The 24,327-nt window shown below is 44.9% G+C and overlaps 1 protein-coding gene across 1 annotated transcript in view; it reads right to left on the bottom strand.

Moving 5' to 3' along the window:
* Positions 1 to 11,990: 11,990 nt before the first annotated feature.
* The window catches only part of LOC120931541 (stimulated by retinoic acid gene 6 protein-like), a 76,488-nt gene continuing 64,151 nt past the window's right edge, over positions 11,991 to 24,327 (bottom strand). Inside the window, exons 15-18 of the mRNA XM_040343094.1 lie at positions 21,563 to 21,682; positions 19,536 to 19,699; positions 16,507 to 16,623; positions 11,991 to 12,709 (exon numbers count right to left, since the gene is read on the bottom strand). Of these exons, the coding sequence (XP_040199028.1) occupies positions 12,447 to 12,709; positions 16,507 to 16,623; positions 19,536 to 19,699; positions 21,563 to 21,682 (664 nt within the window). The 3' untranslated portion in view covers positions 11,991 to 12,446. The remainder of the gene's footprint in view (positions 12,710 to 16,506; positions 16,624 to 19,535; positions 19,700 to 21,562; positions 21,683 to 24,327) is intronic.

Here is a 24,327-nt window from a genome sequence, read left to right as displayed (position 1 = left end):
GCAGGAAGGACGGAAGCGGCCGCAAAACGACCCTGTCCTTATGCAGTAATAAATAAGGTGCCTTACATGACAAGGCTGCCAACTCCGACACTCTTCTGGCGGATGCCATGGCCACCAGAAACACTAGTTTCCTAGTCAAAAGGACCAAAGGGATCGCGGACAAGGGCTCAAAGGGCTGCCTTTGCAAGGCCGATAGAACCAAATTTAGATCCCAAGGATACAGGGGAGCTTTAATCGGGGGATTCACCCGAATAACACCTTGTAAAAAGGATTTCATTAAGGAATGGGCAGCCAAAGGTCTCTGGAAGAAGACCGACAAGGCAGACACCTGCCCCTTGATTGTGCCGACCGCCAAACCTTTTTCCACTCCCAACTGTAAAAACTCCAGGATTCTCCCAATGGTATATTTGCGGGGATCCCATTTCCTGGTTTCACACCAGGTAATATAGGCCTTCCACACCCTATAGTATATTAACCTGGAAACCGGTTTTCTTGCGCTTATAAGGGTGAAAACGACCTGCCCTGAAAGGCCTCTGTTCCTGAGAATCAGGGACTCAGCCGCCAGGCCGTTAAATTTAGGGCCTGTAAGGCAGGGTGGTAGAATGGCCCTTGTGAGAGGAGGTCCGGACGTAGAGGGAGGACCCAAGGCTCCTCTACGGTCATCCTTTTTATCAAGGAGTACCAAGGTCTTCGGGGCCACGCTGGGGCCACTAGAATCGCTGGCTTGCGTTCCCTTTGAATTCTGTGAAGAAGACGGGGTAGCATCCGTATTGGAGGGAAGGCATAGATTAGCGCAAACTGATGCCAAGGGCACACCAAGGCATCCGTCCCGCAGGCCAATGGATCCCTCGTTCGAGAGACAAACTTTGCTACTTTGGCATTGAATCTGGACGCCATAACGTCCACCTCCGGAGTACCCCACTTCCGGCAGATGTCCTGGAACACTTCGGGATGGAGGGACCACTCCCCTGGGGACATCTGTTGGCGGCTGAGGAAGTCCGCTTGCCAATTGTCCACCCCGGGGATAAAGATAGCTGAGATGCAGGGGACATGGGCTTCTGCCCATAAAAAGATCCGATCTACCTCCCTCTGGGCTGCCTGACTCCTGGTGCCACCCTGGTGGTTTATATAAGCTACGGCAGTGGCATTGTCGGATTGTACCCTTACTGGGGAGCCCTGCAGAACCTCCGTCCAGCCCAAAAGAGCCAACCGAGCTGCTCGGATCTCTAAGACATTTATGGGTAGGGCTGATTCTGCCCTTGACCATTTCCCCTGTAGGGTTAAATCGTCTAGGACTGCACCCCAGCCCGATAGGCTGGCATCCGTGGTTACTATCCTCCATGAGGGGGGACTGAACGATCTTCCTTTCAGAAGATTTTTTGTGACTAGCCACCAACACAGACTCTGCCTTACCGCATAGGGAAGGGAAATGGGAAGATCCAAGGCCTGGAGTCTTTTGTCCCAGGCCGTGAGAATTGCTCTCTGTAGCCTCCGAGAATGGATCTGGGCATAGGGCACTGCCTCGAAGGTGGCCACTAGCTTTCCCAACAGGCGCATGCAGAGGCGTATAGATGGCCTTGTGCTGCTTAGGACTATGTGGATTAACTCCCTTATCGAGTCCACTCTGGACTGGGGCAGGAAGATCCGTTGTCGTCTTGTATCTAAAATCAGACCTAGATACTCCAACCTTCTTGTGGGCTGTAAGGCCGATTTGTCCCGGTTTAGAACCCAACCCAGGGACTCTAGGCAGTTTACTGCTAGCAACACTGCCCGATTTAAGCCGGCCGCTGAGTGGTCGACTACCAGAAGATCGTCTAAGTAGGCCATGATCAGAATGCCCTGTTCCCTTAGGATGGCTAATACGGGGGCCAGGATTTTTGTAAAAACCCGAGGGGCCGTGGCTAGTCCGAACGGAAGAGCCACGAACTGATAATGCCGATAGTTTAGGGCAAAACGCAGATACCTGTAATGGCCTGGGAAAATCGGAACGTGCAGGTATGCGTCCTTTATATCGATGGAGGCCAAGAACTCCTTTCCTTGGAGGGCGGCCACCACCGAACGAATGGACTCCATTCGAAAGGACCGGACTCTTAAAAAGCGGTTTAATGACTTTAGGTCCAGTATAGGCCTGACGTCGCCGTTTGGCTTCGGGACAATGAAGAGGTTTGAGTAAAACCCTTGTCCTTGCTCCCCTGCTGGTACTTCCATAATCACTCCTTGAGATAGGAGTCGCTCTAGGGCGGACAGAAGTGATGCCTGTTTTTGAGGGTCGCCTGGAAGTCTTGACGTTTGAAAGTGAGGAGGGGGGAACTCCCGAAACTCCAGCTTGTACCCCTGAGTCACTGAGGACAGAACCCATTGGTCGGTAACTTTGGCCCCCCACAACTCCGAGAACAACCGGAGTCTTCCCCCCACTCGAGAGAGTGGGGGCGCCCCTTCACAAGGCTGCCTTAGGGGCAGCCTTAACCGGCTTACGGTTCCACGGTCTCTTGTTCCCTGCAGCTTGCCCCTGTGGCCTGTTTGCAGCTGCGCGTCCAGGAGGCCGTCGATACTGCCTAGAGAATGAGGGCCCTGGAACTGGAGAGGTTGGACGCTTAAAAGAGGGACCCCGGAACCTTCTCTTAACCGGCAAGAGGGTGCTCTTACCACTAGAGATCTTTTGGATATATTTGTCAAGATCTTCTCCAAACAATCTCTCTCCTTGAAAGGAGAATCCTGTAAGGAGCTTTTTGCAGGGGGTTTCTGCAGACCAGTTCTTTAACCAAAGTAATCTTCTCATGTGAACCAAATACAGGGATAGGCGGGACGCCTGTTGGATTGAATCCTTGATAGCGTCTACCGCGAAACATAAAGCTCTAGGTAGGTCGGCCAAGTCCTGAGCCTGTTGAGCCGGGAGGTCCTTTAGGGCCTGCTTGGCCTGGTCCTTTAAAGCCTGGCAGACGCCAATGGCAGCTACAGCTGGCTGGACCACTGCCCCCGCTGTGGCAAAGGATGCCTTCAGTAAGGTCTCAAGCCTTTTATCCACAGGATCTTTGAACATGTGAATATTGTCCACTGGACACGTTAAAGCTTTATTGACACATGATATGGCTGCGTCAACAGTGGGGACAGCCCATTTTTTCGAAAACTCCTCCTCTAAAGGGTACATAACTGCGAACCTTTTAGGAGGCAAAAAAATCCTGTCTGGCTTAACCCAGTCCTGAAATATCAGGTCCTTTAACAAAGGATGGACCGGAAACACCAGGTTGGCTTGGGGCGCTTTTAGGGAGCCCAATGAGGGCACAGCGGAAGCCAGAGGCTGAGGCAAAGGCATTTTAAAAGCTGACCGCACCATATCCGTTAAGGACTGAACCCACAATTTTTCTGCGTGAGAAGCTGAAAAAGGTTCTTCTATAGTGGAATCTTCAGAACCTAAATGGCCCAGGTGATCCTCAGCCTGGTCTCCTGTATCTTCCAATTCCTCAGTGGAAAGGACATCTTCCTCAGGAGATTCAAACCTGGGAGACGGGGACCTAGCCCGCTTCTTCCCGGATAAAGAGGCCGCAATAAAAGCGGCCATCCTTTTTTCAAATCCACCCAAGGTGGAGGCTAACATCTCTTCCGTGACATAGGAAGGAGTTGGTTGAATAGGGCCCGCCATAGCACCTAGCAACCCCGATGGCTCACCCAGGGCAGCAACCTCCGGATCCTCCGGGGAGGTAGGGGCAGGTGGATTCTGGGAAATATCCTCCGAGCCCGATGGGGAACCCTTCGGCTTTTTAACACCTTTAGCATTTTTAGCGTTCCCTGCACCCTTAGGAGCCATAATAAACAAATCTGAGATACTCCGCTAATATACAACTAACTGTAATAGCTGGAGAAAAACACACATTTAAATAAATGAGGAAGAAAATTAGGCTAGGGTAATGTTAGACAGAAACTAAACTTCCCAAAACCTAACAAGAGATAACAATATTGTAATCCTAATATTGCTTCCCTTAATGCTGGGCTAAGAGAGTACCTAATAATAAAAGTACTCTGACTGCTACTTAGTACACCGGCTTTCCAGAGAAAATATGAGCTTAAACAGCTCTTTAGCAAGGTGTGTACAAAAAAACGGCCACTAGGTGTCACTGTGTCAGCATAACATAGGCAAACCTATCCTGCTCAGCTCAGCATCGCTGCTCCGTGTCCCTTCACAGCCTTCAGCAAACTGACAGGCTAAATAGAGTTTTCCCTCTGATGTACAGAGGGGAGGGAACACCCCGGGCGTCCCCCGCCCCCTCCACGCAGCGTCGGCGCCTATAACAGTGCGCGCGCACGCGCGCGCGCGCTCCCGACGCCGCTCTGCAGGAAGCAGGAAGCCATGTGGGGAGAGGAGCCCAGGAGCTGCTGGAGACACACAGACATCAGGAAGTAAGTATTTTAAACCTGACATGCTCCCTTTTACATCTCATGGAGCAAAAACACCTTGTAGCAGCAGCAGCAGTCTATTAGCCCAGCCAGAGGAACAGTATACCTGGGTGTTTGAGCCATCCAGTCATGCAGACTTTGTGGTTTCTCTTTAGCCCATGCACAGAGGCATAAAAAGGCTTTCCCCCAGAGTCCCCTGTGGGGAGCCCACTGACAAACCAAGTTCCGTAGGCCCCCCGCTTACCTTTCCACGCCGCAGGGTATTGCTCATGCAAGAGGCCCAATCTTCCCCCTTCACCGTGGGTATGGTCATAGACCTTCAGGGACCGGGGTCCAAGTCAGGAACACCACACACCTGGACCTATACAGCACTACTGGCAGCAGGTATCCATAGGTTAAAAAACCCAGTCCTGGAACCCAGAGTCCAGCCCTCCAAGGAGAGGCATTATAGGCAAAACCCCATCCACGAATTGGGGCCCGGGTACCGTCCACTTTGGCTATGAAGCACCTTGGACGGATCCGGTCGGCTGGCCCTGGTCCCAAGGACAAACTGCAGGCACAACCTTCAACGTGCACCAACACCTAAGACACTGGCGAAAAAACTGAGGTACTCCCACTATGGGTGGGGGTTATATAGGGAGGGAACTTCCTGTCGGAGAGTGCCAGTGTCCATCACCTGAAGGTACACTATATAACCCATATGTAATGGCTATGCTGCTCTGTGTCCCGTGATGTACGATAAAGAAAATGCATAGGTGTGAATCCAGCTTTACTGGATAAAATGGATTGCATACTATTTGATACGTTTTGAACTTTCCTTCATGAGAATTCTTTATACTGCACGCTTTTTACAAGTGACTTATACTATATCTACTGAAGATTAAACCCTTTTGCATTGGTTGCATGGGAATTATATCTGTTTGAATAGAGATACTATGTATTTCTATGGACTTTGAGTGCTGAGTAATTCTGGATAATCCTGGATATATCTTGCTGATGAGTGGATGTCATATGCTTTGAAAGTTTATTTCTTGTTCATACATCACAGAAAACAGAGACTTAATTACTTAGTGGGTTAAATAGGTTAAATAGTCACCATCAGGTGATTGGACACTGGCAACCCTAATTACAAGGTGAGTTCCTCCCCTATATAACCCCTCCCATATGGAGAGTTTTTTTTGCCAGTGTCTAAGGTGGTTGGTTACGTTATTCATGTTCTAAGAAAAAAGCTATTTTTGATGGTCTCTGTGGAGGCCTAGGGGCTATACAACCGGATCCATACTTCGGGACAATAGTAAACGCCTAAGTTGGATGGTACCCGAGCTTTGTGTAAAGAAGAAACAATGTTTGCCTGTAATTTCTCTCTCCGGAGGTTTGGGCTCTGGGATCCAGTCTTTGGTGTACTAACCTAAATGGCAATAAAAGCTCCTGCAGAGTCTTCTACAGGTCCAGGGAAGAGGTTCCTTTAAGTAGGACCCAGAACCCTGAAGGTTGGCACAACATTGCCCACCGTGATGGGTGAAGGCTGGATCTGTTGTTTTCAGCAGTTTTCCTGCGGCGGGGATAAGGTATGAGAAGATTATTTTTTCAAATATTATCTTCTATGAGTAATTGCATGTCTTACCTGGTTTCTGCCACCAGAGGGAGTAAGTCACATGCCTGGTGTATACTTACATGGCGTCCAGTAACACACTCAGTGAAGTTGGTCTATTATGTTTAAACCGCTCACCGCCTCCGGTGCAGGCTCTCACACATCTCATGTAGAGAGACCCCACAAAGTCCACGGGTCCCATGAAGCCCTCCATCGGTCTTCTCTTCTCCCTCACTCCTAGCCACCGCAATGACGGACGGGCGCGGGGGGCAAGCTCTTGGGCTTACAGGTGGCAGGAGAAGAAGGGGGCATGGTTTGCGCACGCCCGTGCGCATGCCCGGCGCTTCAATGCGCAGGCGCCAAGTGGCAAGTTTTTAAAAGCCCAGCGCGCTAGAGCCTTCTGTAAAGCGGCAGGAGCTGTGGGCTGTAAGCATCTCAGTGGATTGGATCCAGGCATACCTAAGACAACTACTCGGCATCAGGTTGTGCAGTGAGCTGATATATATGTATTGTAAGACTAGAGCACAACTGTTTTTGCACTTGTACTAGTACCTCTGCTTTTGCAGTTAAGGACTATGTCTCCCAGTAAGAGGCGTTCAGGGGCAGGTAAAGGAGGCACTAACAGATCCTCGCCTAGGGCTGGGAGATCTAGACAGGCCTGCAGATTACCTTCCCCCCTGACAGACTGATGGCAGCCTCACAGGATGAATCTGTACCCCTGTCAGGCTTTGCTGCCTCTCCTAATCATGCAGCTCCTGCATATGTCAATGTAGATGCTATGAAAGCTGCCTTGGATGGTTTAGAAGGAAAGATTGCTACATTAATCGCAAACCTCCTTAAAAAATTGCAGAAAGCTGGGTAGATCCCCTTCCTCTGCTCTGGGTTCCTTATCAGAGGAACGTTCTGATGGTGAGATATCTCTGTCTGCAGATGGTAGTAAGGAGCAGTCTGAGGTTTCAGAGGATGAGGAAAAGATATTTGATTATTCATGACGACAGGGTGGTGTTGCGATCGCACCCTGCTTTTGGGATTCCATCTGAATTAAGATGTAGTCCTACCGTCGTTTTTTTCTACGGCTCAGATACGAAAGACTGATTGTCTATTTATTCTGCCAGAGGGTCCAAGGAAGGGCCAGGCAGTGTTGAAGTCCACTATTTCAAGGTGGATCCGACAAGTTATTATTCAGTTGAAAACTTCTGCGTTACTGTGAGTAAACCAATGTTAAATAAATAAAATAAATAGTATAAAGCAGCAGTATCTAGTAGTGTTCACTGTACACAAAAATATAAATGCAATAAAAAGTGATAAGCGCTCAAAACCGCAGTTAAAAAAATGCTAAATAGTGTGAATCCACATAAAGTGTATAGTAATGTCATACAAAACACAAAGGTGATGTAGAGTGACAGAATGTCACTGGTAAATCCTGAAAATAAAAAACAGAAAACGTTCTGAAAGATAATGTCCTCCTATGTGAGTAAAATATTCAGGGTGGTGTCCAGTTCTTCCCTAGGATTCCTGGGCACGGTAAAATCTGTGCCCAGTCTCCCAGAACTCTCACCTTACTGTTGCTAAGTGGTTCATGTAGTATGGGTGTAAGCGTCTCCAGTGATGTGTAGCCCAATCCTCTCCTATATGTCAGCCTCTCGCACTTAGTTCACCTGATAAGTGCTCAGCGCACCATATATGTGGGGGAGGAAGAGAATAAAAGGATGCCTCCAATGGTGAAAAAACGTAAAATAGGGTGATCTTTATTGTGTAGCTAAATGGACTCTTACATGAATATAAAATATGAATGCATAAAACTTAACAAGACGTGGCGTCCGCAGCTCCGTCTTACGTCTCCTCCGATACCTTCCGGCTTACGACAGTCTCGCGTAATCCTGATCCCTACGTCGTTGCGTCACGTGCCTCGTGACTTCATCAGGGGAACCAAAAGGTGCATATCAAAGGGAGCCCGCCTCTACTTCGTCTCATTCTCACCAAGCTGGAAACAGGGTTGCACTCTGATGCAGTCGCTCATAAAACTCATAAAGTTTGCATCATCAGGCCTCCATAGCGCAGATCTGCTAGGCTGCTACTTGGTCTTCAGTCCATACATTCACTAAGTTTTACCAAGTGGATGTGAGAGGGCATGAGGATGCCCCTTCGGGCGCAGTGTAATTCAGGCAGCAGTTCATGTCCTCTTGTCCGTTGGCGGTCTGTGTATTCTGGTCTGTGTAATTAAGTCTCTGTGCCCTGTGACGTATGAACAAGAAAATTGGATTTTTTAATACAGCTTACCTGTAAAATACTTTTCTTGGGAAATACATAACAGGACACAGAGCTCCCACCCCTCTTCAGCATTATACATTGGGGCACTTATTGCTTTGCTACAAAACTGAGGTACTCTCCATATGGGAGAAGTTATATAGGGGAGGAACTCGCCTTGTAATTAGGGTTGCCAGTGTCCAATCACCTAATGGTGACTATCTAACCCATTAAGTAATTAAGTCTCTGTCCCTATGATGTATTTCCCAATAAAAGGATTTTTACAGGTAAGCTGTATTAAAAAATCCTATTTTACTTGTATTCTGATAAAATATGTGGGAGCAGAGCGGATACCCTGTGTGGGAGAAGAATTTGTGCTTTTGTGAATTTGTGAAAGGAAATATGAATCAGATATGGTAATACAAGTTCATTTACCTCCTCAAGACCAGGAGATATCTGTCTGTACACCAAGCACCAATTACTTCATCAGTGTGAGGGAGTTGACTGGGGTTAAGCAGTGTGAACAGTGTTTGAGCATTAGAGAACTATGTGTCCTCCTCCTCTAGACAGAGATGGACTGGCCATCGGGACTACCGGGAGATTCCCGGTGGGCCGATGGCTCAGTGGGCCGGTCGGATGTCCGTGGCGATCTACCTGTCAATCGCCGACAGCTGGCGCCTGACAGGTAGATCGAGATTTAGCGAGCATGCAGAGTAGCGCAGGAAGCATGTGTAATATGTTCTCTCTCCTGTCACGGCACTCCGCCGGGGAGCCGAGTGAGTGCCGTGACAGAAGAGAGAACATATTACACACGCTTCCTGCGCTACTCTGCATTCTGGCTGGTAAACGATGTGCACCATAATGTGCCCTGTGCCCTAATGTGCTATGTGCCCTGATGTGCCTTGTGCCCCATGTCCTGATTTGCCCTGTGCCCCGTGTCCTGATGTGCCCTGTGCCCTGATGTGCTGTGTCCTGTACCTTGATGTGCTGTGCCCTGTGTTGAGCTCTGTACCGTGCCCTGGGCTGGCCTGGATGAAGTCTAGGGCCACATTTTTGTCCCAGTCCAGCCCTGCCTCTAGACCACAGTTTGGTGAATCCAGCGGTTTTCTGTCAACTACATTGAAAGGATGTACATTCTGTTCAAAAATTTGAATTACATCCACCTACCTATTGGAATCTTCAGCACTATGATTTGACAAAGTGTTCATAATTTTAATTTTTGAAGCAGAGCCAGCTCGATACAGCTACAATGGGCTTTTACCACCAACTTTATTTGTCTTCTGGAAAGTTTTTCTTTTTCATGATACTTTTTTCATATTTTTTTATATTGTCTCTGGTGGCCACTTCAAGAAATTTTTCTATTCTATGTACGGTAATTTGAAGACTTTATTTATATATCTATACCCTAATATTATAGGTTGGATGGGTGGAGTTAAGGCAGTAGGTTGTTTTTAATCATTTATGTTATATGTTGTTTGTGGAATAATTTTGAATCTATATGGAATAAAGATTTTGGTTATATTTCAACAATTGGGAGCGGAATTATATATTTATAGAGGTGTAAGTTATTTTTTTCATGCAATAATCCTGATTGATAATTTTGTGAGCATGGTGACAGGTAGAGCCCATATATATTGTGTATTGGCTTTCTTTTGCAGTCCAATGGTTTGCCGGACTCAGGAGCAAACCAAATGCAGATAAGTGTATGCAGCTACCTTTGCTTGTGAATACCTTCTGAGTTCCTCTGAGCTGCTTTTGCAGTTGCTTTAATTTGTGCACGGAATAAAGAACTTCAGCTGCAAATCCTAGTGTACATGAACTAATAGACACCAGTTGTATGAATAAGATGGTTATTTTAGTGTAAGCAAGGTAATGGTAGGTGCGCGCAGCCTATTGCATTAGGGTGTGCACCCCAAACCTCCAACACATATATGCGTTTGACATATTTTGACATATCTACTGCCCTTTTCCCCACTCTCCATCCTGAAACAATGGGGGGAGCAAGGGAACACATGGGGGACCCGGGCAACAGAAGGAAATGGAACAGGAAAAGGAGGGGTGCCATATATTAGTACCGATTCCCTATAGTTTCCTCCTGTGGCAGCTGAATATTGACAAAAGGGAGAGGAGGAGAAGCCTACTTTCAGCTGCTGCAAGAGGAAAATACAGATCAGTGCCACTAAATTCCATCCTAACCACCTCTCATGTCCAGGTTCTGAGGGTCGGCAAGGAAGGATTGTGCTTTACCTGTCACCTGCCCACAACTGACAAATTGCCAACCCCAGGATTAGGGTATGCCCAGGCACACCCCTTGCGCACGCCTATGAAGGTAATCCATATTATAATGAGCATCTTTCCAAATTCCAAAGGCATTTTAAAAACTAAAGTAAGTAAAACAAACAACCTTTTCAGTTTTTTTTTCTAGGTTTTCTTTTTCTTTTCCAATCTATTAAAGTTTTAACAATACAAAAGTAAAACGGTACAATACAAGAAAAATACAAAGAGTACAATAGCAAAATTAGGGCTGTAACCGTATTCCTGAATATTAAATATCATGTTTGCCAAAGAGAGTCTGCTGAACTGGGGCCCACCCCAACCTAATTCCATCAGACCCTCTCAAACCAAATAATTAGCTCTCAGGCAGGGTATATGGTCCATAGTGACTGTCCTGCGGTCTCATGGTTCTTGCCAAACTGTCACAAAAGGGTAATACAGAAAAGGTGGAGGTAAGAGGAGGAAAACGAGAGGGAAAGAGAAAAAGCAGCAAGCACCCCTGCAGCTCTAAAAGGTTCACTAGGATCCTGGTGAGGTGGTCCCCTTCAGGTAAGGGATCCCAAGTTTTTTCAAATATGGGCATCTTATACTGCAGAATGGCAGAGAGACGTTAATTGAACATTATCCAGGAAAATTTGGCCTTTTAAAGATTGAAGGGTATTGTGAGGGATTTCCAAGATCTTGCTATCGTAATCCTTTTCACTATAAAGATAAATGTTTTTAGGTGCTGGGTGGGCCTCAGGAGTCCCATCTGCGGGGTGGCTAAGTAATGCCTGTCACAGATATTTGGTTAGGTTCATAGGCGTGCGCACAGGGTGTGTCGGGTGAGCCCAGGCACACCCTAATCACCACATGCGCATTAGTGTTCTCGCTCTGTGTAGCAACAGGAACATGGAAAAGATCTCCCTCTTACCGGTTCTGCCATAAAAAGTGTTTATGCTCTTGTCTTTCACTGTGCCAGCAGGGAGATCATTGTGCCAGGGTCATATATATGTAGATACAAACACATGCATGTGTGTTTGAGCTTAAAGGGGTTGTAAAGGAATTATTTTTTTTCATAATAAGCATCCTTTACCTGCAGACATTCCTCTTTTCACTTCCTCATTGTTCGTTTTTGCTCAGAAGTTGCTCTATTTCTTCTCTGTTCACTTCCTGCTTGTCTGATTTTACTGACCACCGTGATGGGAGGCTTTACTGCGGTGGTCAGTAACGTGCTCACCCCCTCCTGGGAACTACATCTGTGTGGCAGGACACTCTCTGAGTGTTAGAGACTTCAAGGAGGTGTGAATTACTGGGTCTGCCGCAATTCATACTGGGAAATGTAGTTCTTACATGAACGAGCGATGCAAACCAGGAAGTGAATGAGAGAACAGAAACTAGAATTCCAGAGTTGATATAGATGAAGGAATTTAATAGGTATTTACTTGTTTAACAGGATCATTACACTATTCTGTCTGTCTACCTTGCAGACATTAATTTTAGGAAAAACATTTTTTTCCTTTACAACTTCTTTAAGGGTGCACATCCTAATGCATTAGGCTGCGCACACCTATGGTTAAGTTAGTACCTGTAAAGCTATAGGTGAAAATCCAAAACCTGCAGATTTTTGGGCACGTACACCAGGTATGATACGCTGTTCCATCTTGTCCAGACCCTCTAAAACATATGGGGAGGCCCCCGATACCCTCTGGGCACATCTAGTGGGAACCACATACCACCGCAGTAAGACCTTGTTGTTCGCTTTGATCAGAGATGTATTTATGATCGATTTTGCAGCTCCCAGGGCCAATCTATGCCATTCTGCAGCATCCATGACTTTCCTTTCGCAAAGGACAGAATATTTTTTTTAAACGTTTAATAAGGAAATAGATCACCCCCAGTAAAGTTTGATGCCTTCATCAACTGAGTTCACATAATTCCTTAATCCGTTTGTGTTCATCATCTATTCAGGAACAGTTTCTATCTGCACAGTAAGGTCTGTCGATGCTGAATTTTCCATATCTTTCTCTGGTAGCATCCATTTTCTGCCAGTGCACTGTAAAGCAGACACCAATAACCTCTGTAAAACCTCCGGACTTTGTGAACCAGCAATAGCACGGCAGCAGCTCTGCTTTCTGTTTAGTACTAGTGCAGGGTTGTTAATAAGAGTGTACGCTAAGTGCCACTTGGTCCTTGTATGTCTATTTTTGTAGTCCATCAGCACATCTGAAATAAAGAATTAATAGAGTCTTATTTTACAGATTCATAAAAATGTTGATATTATGTGTTTTTTGGGGTAATAGCAATAATACTTTCAAAATTATTTAAAATAGAAGCTGATCAATATTAATTATACAAGCGGTTTATATCACAAACTATTCACTTTTCTCTGTTAACCACTTAAGCCCCGGACCATTTTGTTGCTTAATGACCGGGCCACTTTTTGCAATTCGGCACTGCGTCCATTTAACAGACAATTGCGCGGTCGTGCGACGTGGCTCCCAAACAAAATTGACGTCCTTTTTTCCCCACAAATAGAGCTTTCTTTTGGTGGTATTTTATTACCTCCGCTGTATTTGTTTTTTGCGCTATAAACAAAAATATATCTATAATTTTTGAAAAAAAATCGAGATTTTTTACTTTTTGCCATAATAAATATCCCCAAAAAGCATTTATTGATCGGTTTGTGCAAAAGTTATAGCGTCTACAAAATAGGGGATAGTTTTATAGCATTTTTATTAATAATTTTTTATTTACTAGTAATGGCGGCGATCTGCGATTTTTATCGTGACTGCAACATTATGGCGGACACAACGGACACTTTTGACACATTTTTGGGACCATTGTCATTTTTACAGTGATCAGTGCTATAAAAATGAACTGGTTACTGTGAAAATAACACTGGCAGTAAAGGGGTTAACGACTAGGTGGCGCTGTAGGGGCACCCCCGCAACAATCGCTTCTTAAAGGGGACGTACAGGTACGTCCCTTTGCCTGCCCGTGCCATGCCACAGACGTATATATGCGTGCGGTGGGCGGCAAGTGGTTAAAGTGTAACTAAGCTGTCAACATTAAAGCCAAAAATGTAGTATGTTTCCATATACCAATCATTAGGTGTGGTGGCTGCATTTGTGTTCTTTTTTTAGGCTTTCATCCCTCTGTTTCTCTATGGTGATATAGCCAGTAACACACCTTCTGTATTAGAGTTCCCCACTCTGAATCAAAGAGCACAGGGGGCAGAGCAGGCAGCAGCATTGCCAGTAAACGAATACATTGGGAAGAGGTCTTGTTCTTTTGAAAACCGACAGACTTACTGGCTGGATTACCAAATGAAAATAGAAGAAAGAAAGCTTAAAAAAGAAAATGTATGCAGACATCACATCTAAGAATCGGCAAGCTGCAATATAATACATACAGTATCTCACAAAAGTGAGTACACACCTCACATTTTTGTAAATATTTTATTATATCTTTTTATGTGACAACACAGAAGAAATTACACTTTGGTCGGAGTGGCACTGGGGAGCTACAGCTCACTGAGGGAACCATGAATGCCAACATGTACTGTGACATACTAAAGCAGAGTATGATCCCCTCCCGTCAGAGACTGGGCCACACTGCAGTATTCCTACATAATAACAACCCCAAACACACCTCCGACAACCACTGCCTTGCTAAAGAAGCTGAGGGTAAAGGTGATGGACTGACCAAGCATGTCTCCAGACCTAAACCCTTTTGAGCATCTGTGGGGCATCCTCAAACGGAAGGTGGAGGAGCACAAGTTCTCTAACATCCACCAGCTCTGTGATGTCATCATGGAGGAGTGGAAGAGGACTCCAGTGGCAACCTGTGAATCTCTGGTGAACTCCATGCCCAAGAGGGTTAAGGCAGTGCTGGAAAATAATGGTGGCCACACAAAATATTGACATATTGCGCCCAATTTGTAAATTTTCACTAAGGGGTGTACTCACTTTTGTTGTCAGCGTTTTAGACATTAATGTCTGTGTTGAGTTATTTTGAGGAGACAGCAAATTTACACTGTTATACAAGCTGTACACTCACTACTTTACATTGTAGCAAAGTGTCATTTCAGTGTTGTCACATGAAAAGATATAATAAAATATTTAAAATAATGGGAGGGGTGTACTCTGTGAGATACTGATTATATATAGATAGATCTTTTCACTTTATCTCCTGGTATTCAGGGATTTTAGGTGCAGCAGTCATTACTTTGTTGGCTGGCGCATGCTTTTCACCCTTTTTTAACAGTTTATGCAGTAGTTAGGTACATATTCTCAAGGTGCATATATACAGACAGATATGGGAGGACCAAGCAAAGTCCAGCATGTATTATACTGACACTTGTTTTAATCATATCCACATTTGAGTTTGATGGTTATGTAGCACCTGTGTACTTTCAGTTCAGGTGCTATCTAGAATTTAGAGGGGGATGAGAGAGTTACTTGGCTCTCATCTGGTTAATTTGTGTAAATTGGGCCTCTGCTCTGGCTGGGCTGTACTGTCAGTTCATTCTGTGTTCCAGAGGTGCCTTTCCACCTCGGGGCAACAGGTGGCAGCAGTGGAGTTCAATCAGGAGCGCCTCTTGTCAGCAGCCAATTAGGAGGGGTTTTCCCTCGCGGGGCATGATGGGGGAGGGTATTTCTTGAGCGGACGCTATTTTGTACGGTCTTCTGGTTCTGGTTCCGGGTGCGGCACCCACCTTCAGGGTGTGCGCACATCACGGCCCCCGGCGATATGGCCTACCAGGCCAGGGCGTGCGTGCTACGAGGTGTCCTTGGTTCCGGGACCATGCTGGCCCGGAGCAACTGAGGCTATGTCGGGACCCCAGTGATCTACTGGGTTCCCCAAACTTTGGGAGAAGATACCAAGCGAGTTGTGCTGTTCGGTGGGGAGTCAGTCTGAGGAGAGCCCGGAGGCAGGCAATCCAACAGGGCCTAGACAATCCACTGGGGATCAAGGTGACCGGACATTGACATTGTTGGCAACCTGTCAGTCGGTGACCAGTAGGAAAACTACCTGAGGGAGATTCAGGCACTAAATTCACTGGGGAAGATTTACTTCATAATTCTACGTTCGGGGGAAGGGCCTATGGCAGAGGTTCTTCCCCGATATTCATTTGCACCAGGTTTGTGGCAGAGACTTGTGTTTTTCTTCCCAGTGCTCCGAGTGAAACCCTGACTGCCAGGTCGGTGTGAGAGGCCTGTCCAGGTACACTATACCCCCTCGGCTGAGGGGCGACGAAAGTAGAGTGTCGTTTTGAAGCAGGACTGCTTCTGTATTGTTCAAGCCTGAATCTGCAATTCTCCTTTTCACCCATCTTTTCCTATCTACCTCAAGTTCACTGTTTTGCCGTGTTGATTGAAATAAAGCTACAAGAAAAGACACCTGTTGCTTGGACATTCCGTCATTGCTCTCATCATCATCATTACCCCTAGACGCTCACAAAGGTAACACTCCATCCCTATTCTATCCAGTGGCTCCTTGGGGGGTGAGCGCTACAGTTATGACAAGGGTTCCGCTATATAGCAAAGAAGCAAATTACCGTACTCTGTTTATCGGTACTACTATTTTTTTCTACACAAAATAGACATGAAGAAAGGGAGGTTTTTCTCATGTATACTGGCCACACTAATGTGGCTGGGTTAGGACTACATTTGCTACTATCCTTCAATTACTACTCATGTCATTGAGTTTCCAGTCATTGCTGTCTTAAGAATTAGCATCATTATTAAAATAACTACCATGAAATGTGGAACAAGTCTTGGTGCATTAGGTCTGTAATTCTCTCCTCAGAATTGCTCATCGTGAGATAAGCATTGTAGTTAAAGCGGAGCTCTACCCAAAAGGGGAAGTTCTGCTTTAAACATTCCTCCCCCATCCTATTCCACATCTATTTTTTTTTTTGGGGGGGGGGACACATGCTAAAGGCAGAATAAAATGGGGGGAGGAATGTTGTGTACAACATATGTGTACAATATGACATACCGTTCCATTTCCATTACCTGGGCTTGCATGAGATCTTCTAGACACTTCTTGTGTGAGAAGGTGACAAAAGGACAGAATAACAGGATGAGTGTGGTAAAGATCCACCTGAAGCATACCTGTCCATGTATTATACCCTGTAAATAAAATAAATAAGCATAATTAAAAAGGTTCATTCATGAGAAGTGGTGGAAGTAAAGAATAGTCACATTAAAATTTGCTGGTGCAGGCTGTGGCCATTGGGCACCACATCCCTCTAAAAAACGCATACTAAAAACATCCTAAATGAGGGATTTTGTAGATACCACACAAATCTGGTTACATAAAATACTTGTATTATTTATTACATTTCATATACACAAATATATATATTTTTTGCACAAAAAGAAAAATATATTGCGCATACCCCAATAACTACAAACAATAATAGCTGCGTCTCAAGGATGTCATACTACATCAAACAAATATGGAAAGAAAGAGGAGTCGCGCTCGTACACCAATGTGAAAGAAAGACACCTATAAGGCCCCGTACACACCATAGAATCCATCCGCTGAAAAATCTCAGTGGATCGGTTTCAGCGGATAGATTCTATGGTGTGTACATTCCTGCGGATATTTATCCGCGGGAATTTCACGATTCCAGCAGATAAAAATTTGTAGACATGTCTACAAATCTATCCGCTTGAATTGATCCCAACGGATTGATCCGCTGGTCTGTACAGACTCACCGGATCAATCCGTCCGAAGGGATCCCCCGCATGCGTCGTAATGATTCGAAGCATGCGTGGAATTCCTTATATGACAGCGTCGCGCTCGTCGCCGCGTCATCATACAGGCCCCATACACACGGGAGGATTTATCCGCGGATACGGTCCAGCGGACCGTTTCCACGGATAAATCCTCTCGAGGATTTCCGCGGATTTCCATGCGATGGAGTGTACTCACCATCGCATGGAAATCCGCGCCGAAATCCTCTGGCGATGACGTGTCGCGCCGTCGCCGCGATTATGACGCGGCGACATGCGCGACGCTGTCATATAAGGAATTCCACGCATGCGGCGAATCATTACGACGCATGGATCCGGTGAGTCTGTACAGACCAGCGGATCCATCCGTTGGGATGGATTCCAGCGGATAGATTTGATAGCATGTCATCAAATATTTATCCGCTGGAAATCCATCCCAGGGGATAAATATCCAGGGAAACAGATCCGCTGGAGTGTACACACCATAGGATCTATCCGCTGAAACCCATTCGCTGGGATTTTTCAGCGGATGGATTCTATCGTGTGTATGGGGCCTTAGTGTCTGATATAATGTTGGTAGTTAGCAGAGCTTTTTTTCTCAGAAAATAGGTGCAGGAACCCAACCACGACCCCATTTAGATTTCACAAACAGTAGAAGGGTCTTAAAGGGTGCAGAGTTCCGGGGGTTACACACAGAGTGTAGAGCTGTCACTTGTAAACACAAAAAACAGACTTCTGTGTTTACAAGTGTTTGTGGAGAGCAGGCACCAAAGGGTCTGAGCCAGAGGTGGTGGAACTGAGTTCCCCCAAGTTCCCCCAGAAAAAAAGCCCTGGTAGTTAGTATGTGAGACTAATGTACCAACAGCAGAAATATTAATACAGAGAAAAATTCTGCAGTGATGGTAAACCAATATAAAGAAAAATGCCAATAAGTGTCTAATATGATACTCGTAATTAATATGTGAGACTAATATACTAACGGCGAAAATGTTAATACAGACAAATATTCAAAAAAAATATACAAACAATTATTCTACAGTGATAAACATCTTGATGAACTGTAGTGCAAAAAAAAAAAGGGGAGAAAGTGAAGCCAGAAGGCTAAAAAAACGTCCCAAAGTGTGATGATGAAAATGACGGTAGATCCTAGGTGCCAGTTGTATCCACAACACAGTAACCAGTGCAGACAGGAGACCTTCACTTTCTCCCCTTTTTTTTTTGCACTACAGTTCATCAAGATATTTATCACTGTAGAATAATTGTTTGTATATTTTTTTTGAATATTTGTCTGTATTAACATTTTCGCCGTTAGTATATTAGTCTCACATATTAATTATGAGTATCATATTAGACACTTATTGGCATTTTTCTTTATATTGGTTTACCATCACTGCAGAATTTTTCTCTGTATTAATATTTCTGCTGTTGGTACAATAGTCTCACATACTAACTACCAACATTATATCAGACACTTATAGGTGTCTTTCTTTCACATGTGTGTATGAGCGCGACTCCTCTTTCTTTCCATATATATTTTTTGAATTGCTGACCTAGTAACACAGGCAATGCTATGGCGGGTGTTCTCCTCCAGCTGTAGGAAGTTCATTCACACTTAACCACTTGCTTACTGGGCACTTAAACCCCCATTCTGCCCAGACCAATTTTCATCTTTTAGCGCTGATGCACTTTGAATGACAATTGCGCGGTCATACAACACTGTACCGAAATGACATTTTTATATTTTTTTCCCCACAAATAGAGCTTTCTTTTGGTGTTATTTGATCACCTCGGCGGTTTTTATTTTTTGTTAAAAAAATAAATAAAAATACAGATTTATTTAAAAAAAAAAGTATATTTTTTTATAAAATTTTGCAAACGGTTAATTTTTCTCCTTCATTGATGTACGCTGATGAGGCTGCACTGATGGTCACCGATGGGCTGCACTGATGGGCACCGATAAGGTGGCACTGGTGGGCACCGAGAGGTGGCACTGATGGGTGGCACTGAAGGGCATTAATAGGTGGCACTGGTGGGCACTGAGAAGGGGTACTAAAAGGTGGCATTGATAGGTGGCACTGATAGCTGGCAGTAATGGGCACTGATGGGTGGCAGTGATGGGCACTGATGGGTGGCAATAATGGGCACTGATGGGTGGCAGTAATGGGCACTGATAGGCAGCACTGCTGGGTGGCACTGAGGAGGCATTGATAGATGCAAAGAGCAGCATGGAGATAAAATAAGGTTTGGAGATCTCTCACACACACAAACCATTATTGTACATAGACAAAATTGAAGGTACTCGCCCATATCGGCTCCTTCAAATCCTCTTGGGAAAAGTGGACGATCAATCCTAGCCAGTAGCCAGCTTCCCAGGAACACGTTAAATATGACTCGGAGCAAACATGAGCCCAAACCAAGGATAGCTGAGTAGAACATGAAGAAGTAGCTAAAATTCTGAAATCCTCTCCTAGGAAAAAGAATATGATTTGGGCTACTGCAGACAACATGAACAACTAAAGAAGTACATCACAAAATCATGAAAAACACGACAACATAACCTTATTCCCCCGTACACACGATCGGAAATTCCGACAGCAAAAGTCAGATGTGAGCTTTTGAACGGAAATTCCGACCGTGTGTATTGGACTTTTGCTGTCGGAATTTCTGCCAACAAAAATTAAGAGCTGGTCCTATTGGAAAATCTGATTGTCTGTAGCAATTCCGACGTGCAAAATTCTGATGCATGCTCGGAAACAATTCCACGCATGCTCGGAAACAATTAGACGCATGCTCGGAAGCATTGAACTTCATTTTCTCGGCTTGTCGTAGTGTTGTACGTCACCGCGTTCTTGAAGGTCAAAAGTTCAGAGAACTTTTGTGTGACCGTGTGTATGCAAGCCAAGCTTGAGCGGAATTCCATCGGAAAAGCAATCCAAGGTTTTTCCGACAGAAAATCCGATCGTGTGTACGCGTCATCACTCGTAGAAATGCACATTCTGAGACTTACCCATGCAAAGCAAATGCTTACAGCAGTATTACACCCAAAACCAAGAATGTAATATACTGCAGCTTATCAATCTGTAGATGTGGCTGCATTTGTTTTTTGTTTGTTTTTTAGGCTTTTTCCCCTCTGTTTTCACCTGGTGATCTGGCCAGTTGCACACCTCCTGTAGAGTGCCTTCACTCTGGATGAAGGAGCGACACCTTTTGGGCAGCAGCATTGTCAGTCTTTCGATACACTAACAAATTGACTCCAGCTAATACTTTATAAGCAGTTACAACAAAAAATAAAATTATTTTGGGATAAAGGCTTTAGATAAATAAAACCAGATCATTGTAAGCACCCCTGTCAGTGTTAAATGGTTTGCCTTAAATCTCTAACTGCCCCATCTTCCAGACAGCTTGTTTCTTTGAAAAACAGACTCACTGGCCAGATCACCAGGTACCATATTTATTACAGGTACTTATATAGGGTCATCAATTTATGCAGCGCTTTACATATATATTATACATTCACATCAGTCCCTGCCCTCAAGGCCCTCACAAGATAAGGTCCCTAATTCACATACATACATATATACACATAGTAGGGACAATTTAAACAGGAGCCAGCGTGTCTTTTGAGTGTGGGAAGAAATCCACATATCCACAGGGAGAATATGCAAATTCCAGGCAGGTAGTACCGTGGTTTGTATTCAAACTGACAACCCTTGTGCTACCAGGCGGGAGTGAGAACCACTTAGCCACTGTGCTTTTTTTCATACCGATTTAAAGTTTTTGTTTGGTTGGTTTTTTTGGTATACAGCATCATACACATTAGTTATTGGTGTGTGTAATACAATGATGTATATCCTATTACCTGCAGGTTGGTGATTCTACTAAAAATCCTCCATGCAATGCCCCCTAACAGACACTGGACACTGTCCTGAGTGTCTGTCCTCCGGTTCTGAGAGAGGTAACTGCAGGTGCTGCTACAGAGGAAATGCGTGCCACTCACCCACCCCCTTCTGCCATTAGAACCTACGCCACGCCGACGCAGCGTTGGGAGCACTGGCTTCCTGAATTCCATGCTTGTCTCTCAGCGCTGCGTTGGCGTAGCGTACAGGGGATACGCTACGGCGGCATAATGTGCGCCTGCTGTCTGTGAATCTGGGCCATAGTTTTTTTTCCTAGTCAATCCTATCCCCATACAGTTAGAACACACTGAGGGAACACACAATTAACCCCTTGATTGCCCCCTAGTGTTAACCCCTTCCCTGCCAGTGACAGTTACACAGTAATCAGTGCATTTTTATAGCACCAAAGTAGCTATGTCAATAAATAGGCTTACCTGTTATTGATGGCCAATGGTTTACCTTTGTCAGTTGGTAATATTTTGTCTTGAAGAAATAAGAACTGAGCTGCCACAACTTGAGCTAGCATCACAGCTATCATGAGAACTATGCCTAACCTGCAACAAGAAAAACAAAAATCCTACATTAAAGCTGAACATTAGGCAGATATGAATGGCATACATAAACTTGGTTCTGTATAAATTAATTCATCCTTTAATGTATTTTTAAATATAAGCAGTACTTACACTTTACCTGGTATCCGCTTCTTGCTGTCCCTGTACAACAGAGCTTAGACTTAAAAAGGGAGAAACAGCACAAGGGGGCAATCAGTTGTGCAGCAGTGGAGCATGCTGATATAAGGAGAGTTTACAGTGCCAGGGAGAGGGGTCTGCTGCTTCTCCATTTACTGTCCAGTCACAGGGAGGAGAACTGTACCCCCAACAGGCCATGTTATGGGAATTTCTCTTTGATAAAATAGCTGTCCAAAACACCAAGCCATTAACTCTGATTTAAAGCACCTGCGAAAGATAAAGGAAAACCTGCAAACATGGCCTGTTAGGGGTACTTGAGGACAGAGTTAAGAACCACTGGTCTAACTAGTCCAGTGTTTATCAACTCCAGTCCTCAAGGCGCCCCAACAGGTCATGTTTTTAGGATTTCCCTGAGATAAAATAGCTGTGGTAATTACTATGGCAGTGAAACTGATCAAATCACCTGTGCAAAACAATGGAAAGCCTGAAAACATGACCTGTTGGGGCGCCTTGAGGACTGGAGTTGAGAAACACTGAACTAGTCTATAGTTTTTCCTGGACCAAAATTATATTAAAGCAATTTGAATTTCTAACACTAGATGGCGGTAAATTAACATTTAAAGGCAACAAAGTTAACCATGATTGTTTTTTTTTTCTTCATGTTTGAATTGTTTCATTTGCAAATCCTCTGAATTGTATTTCTATAGTTTTTGCACAACAGAACCAGGTACAAAAATTCTAATGAACCAGCTACTGACAATTATGGCTAACGGGCAGTCTACACCAGAGCCAATGTGATTCATTGGGCAGTGTTGCCCAGTGCAACCACTACACATAATCAAGAGAAATACCATTGGTGGCAGTGTTGCAACTGTGCATGATTTTTGAGCAATGCATCATTATAGCAATGCTATATAGTGCATCCAACTGCAGCACAACATGTCTGCATGTAACGGCACAGAACAAATAAACTTAACAAAAGAAAAAGTGTTTCCACTTCCAGCTGCCATCTTGCTGAGCCTGCATTCACACTGTACCCAAAAGCATTGACGTCTCCTCCTCCTCTTTAGGACAATTGCCAGCACCACAGTTATGAGCTTCAAGTCCCCCATTCCAAACAAATCTCATTAAAAAAACAGCCACAACAAACAAATATACAGTACAGGTTTTTCTACATTACACTCAATCAGCAACCACAAAGGAGGCTATGGGGGGTAGGGTGACCACATTTCCAAACTACCATTCAGGGACACCCCCCCCCCTTCCCAAAAATCAGCTTGTGCTGTAATGAATCACAGCACAGTGATTGGACACAAGAGGCAGGATTTATGATTTCTCCAATCACAAGCAGAGGGCGGGATTGTGCTCCTCCAGGCATTCCGGGCCAGGACAAGTACTGTCAGTGAGTAAAGCGGTGATGTGGCGGCCTTTTTTTGGGGGCATCAGATTGGCCCGGGGGGTGGCTGTCAGTTTCATTCCGGGACACTGTATTGTACTGGAATGAAGATGCCCGGGGCAGACCTGCAAAATGCGGGACTGTCCTGGGCAATCCGGGACACGTGGTCACCCTATATGGGGGTTATTTACGAAAAGGCAAATCCACTTTGCACTACCAAGTGCAAATTGCACTTTAAATTGCACTAAAAGTACTTTATCTGTTAAAAAAAATTGCACTAAAAGTGCAATCGGAAGTACAGTCTCTGTAAATCTGAGGGGTAGATCTGAAATGAGGGGAAGCTCTGCTGATTTTATTATCCAATCACGTGCAAGCTAAAAAAGAGATTTTTAATACAGCTTACCTGTAAAATCTTTTTCTTGGAGTACATCACGGGACACAGAGCGGCATTCATTACTATATGGGTTATATGGAGTACCTTCAGGTGTAGACACTGGCAATCTCAAACAGGAAATGCCCCTCCCTATATAACCCCCTCCCATAGGAGGAGTACCTCAGTTTTGTAGCAAGCAGTATGCCTCCCAAAATGGTCCTCAAAAAAGAGGGGTGGGAGCTCTGTGTCCCGTGATGTACTCCAAGAAAAAGATTTTACAGGTAAGCTGTATTAAAAATCTCTTTTTCTTTATCGTACATCACGGGACACAGAGCGGCATTCATTACTATATGGGATGTCCCAAAGCAATGCTTACAATGAGGGGAGGGAGAACATCTCCAAGACAAAAGGATTTAATTTAGAGATATACTCAAATCATAATAAATCCAACTTAGTTGAGAAAAATAAAATTTTTAAATTTAACTCGAACAAGAGGAGCCCCCGGAATCCGAGGGTCTCAAACTGCAGCCTGCAGCACTGCCTGCCCGAAGGCAGTATCAGTATTCCTTCTTACGTCCAACTGTAGAATTTTGTAAACGTGTGGACAGAAGACCAGGTTGCCGCCTTGCAAACTTGAGCCATAGAGATCTGGTGGTGTGCTGCCCAGGAGGCGCCCATGGCTCTAGTAGAATGAGCCTTTAATGATACTGGAGGAGGCAACCCTTTCAAGCCGTAGGCCTG

This window comes from Rana temporaria, chromosome 3, assembly GCF_905171775.1.
Source record: "Rana temporaria chromosome 3, aRanTem1.1, whole genome shotgun sequence".
NCBI lineage: Eukaryota > Metazoa > Chordata > Amphibia > Anura > Ranidae > Rana > Rana temporaria.
This window is presented reverse-complemented; position numbering and strand designations above follow the sequence as displayed.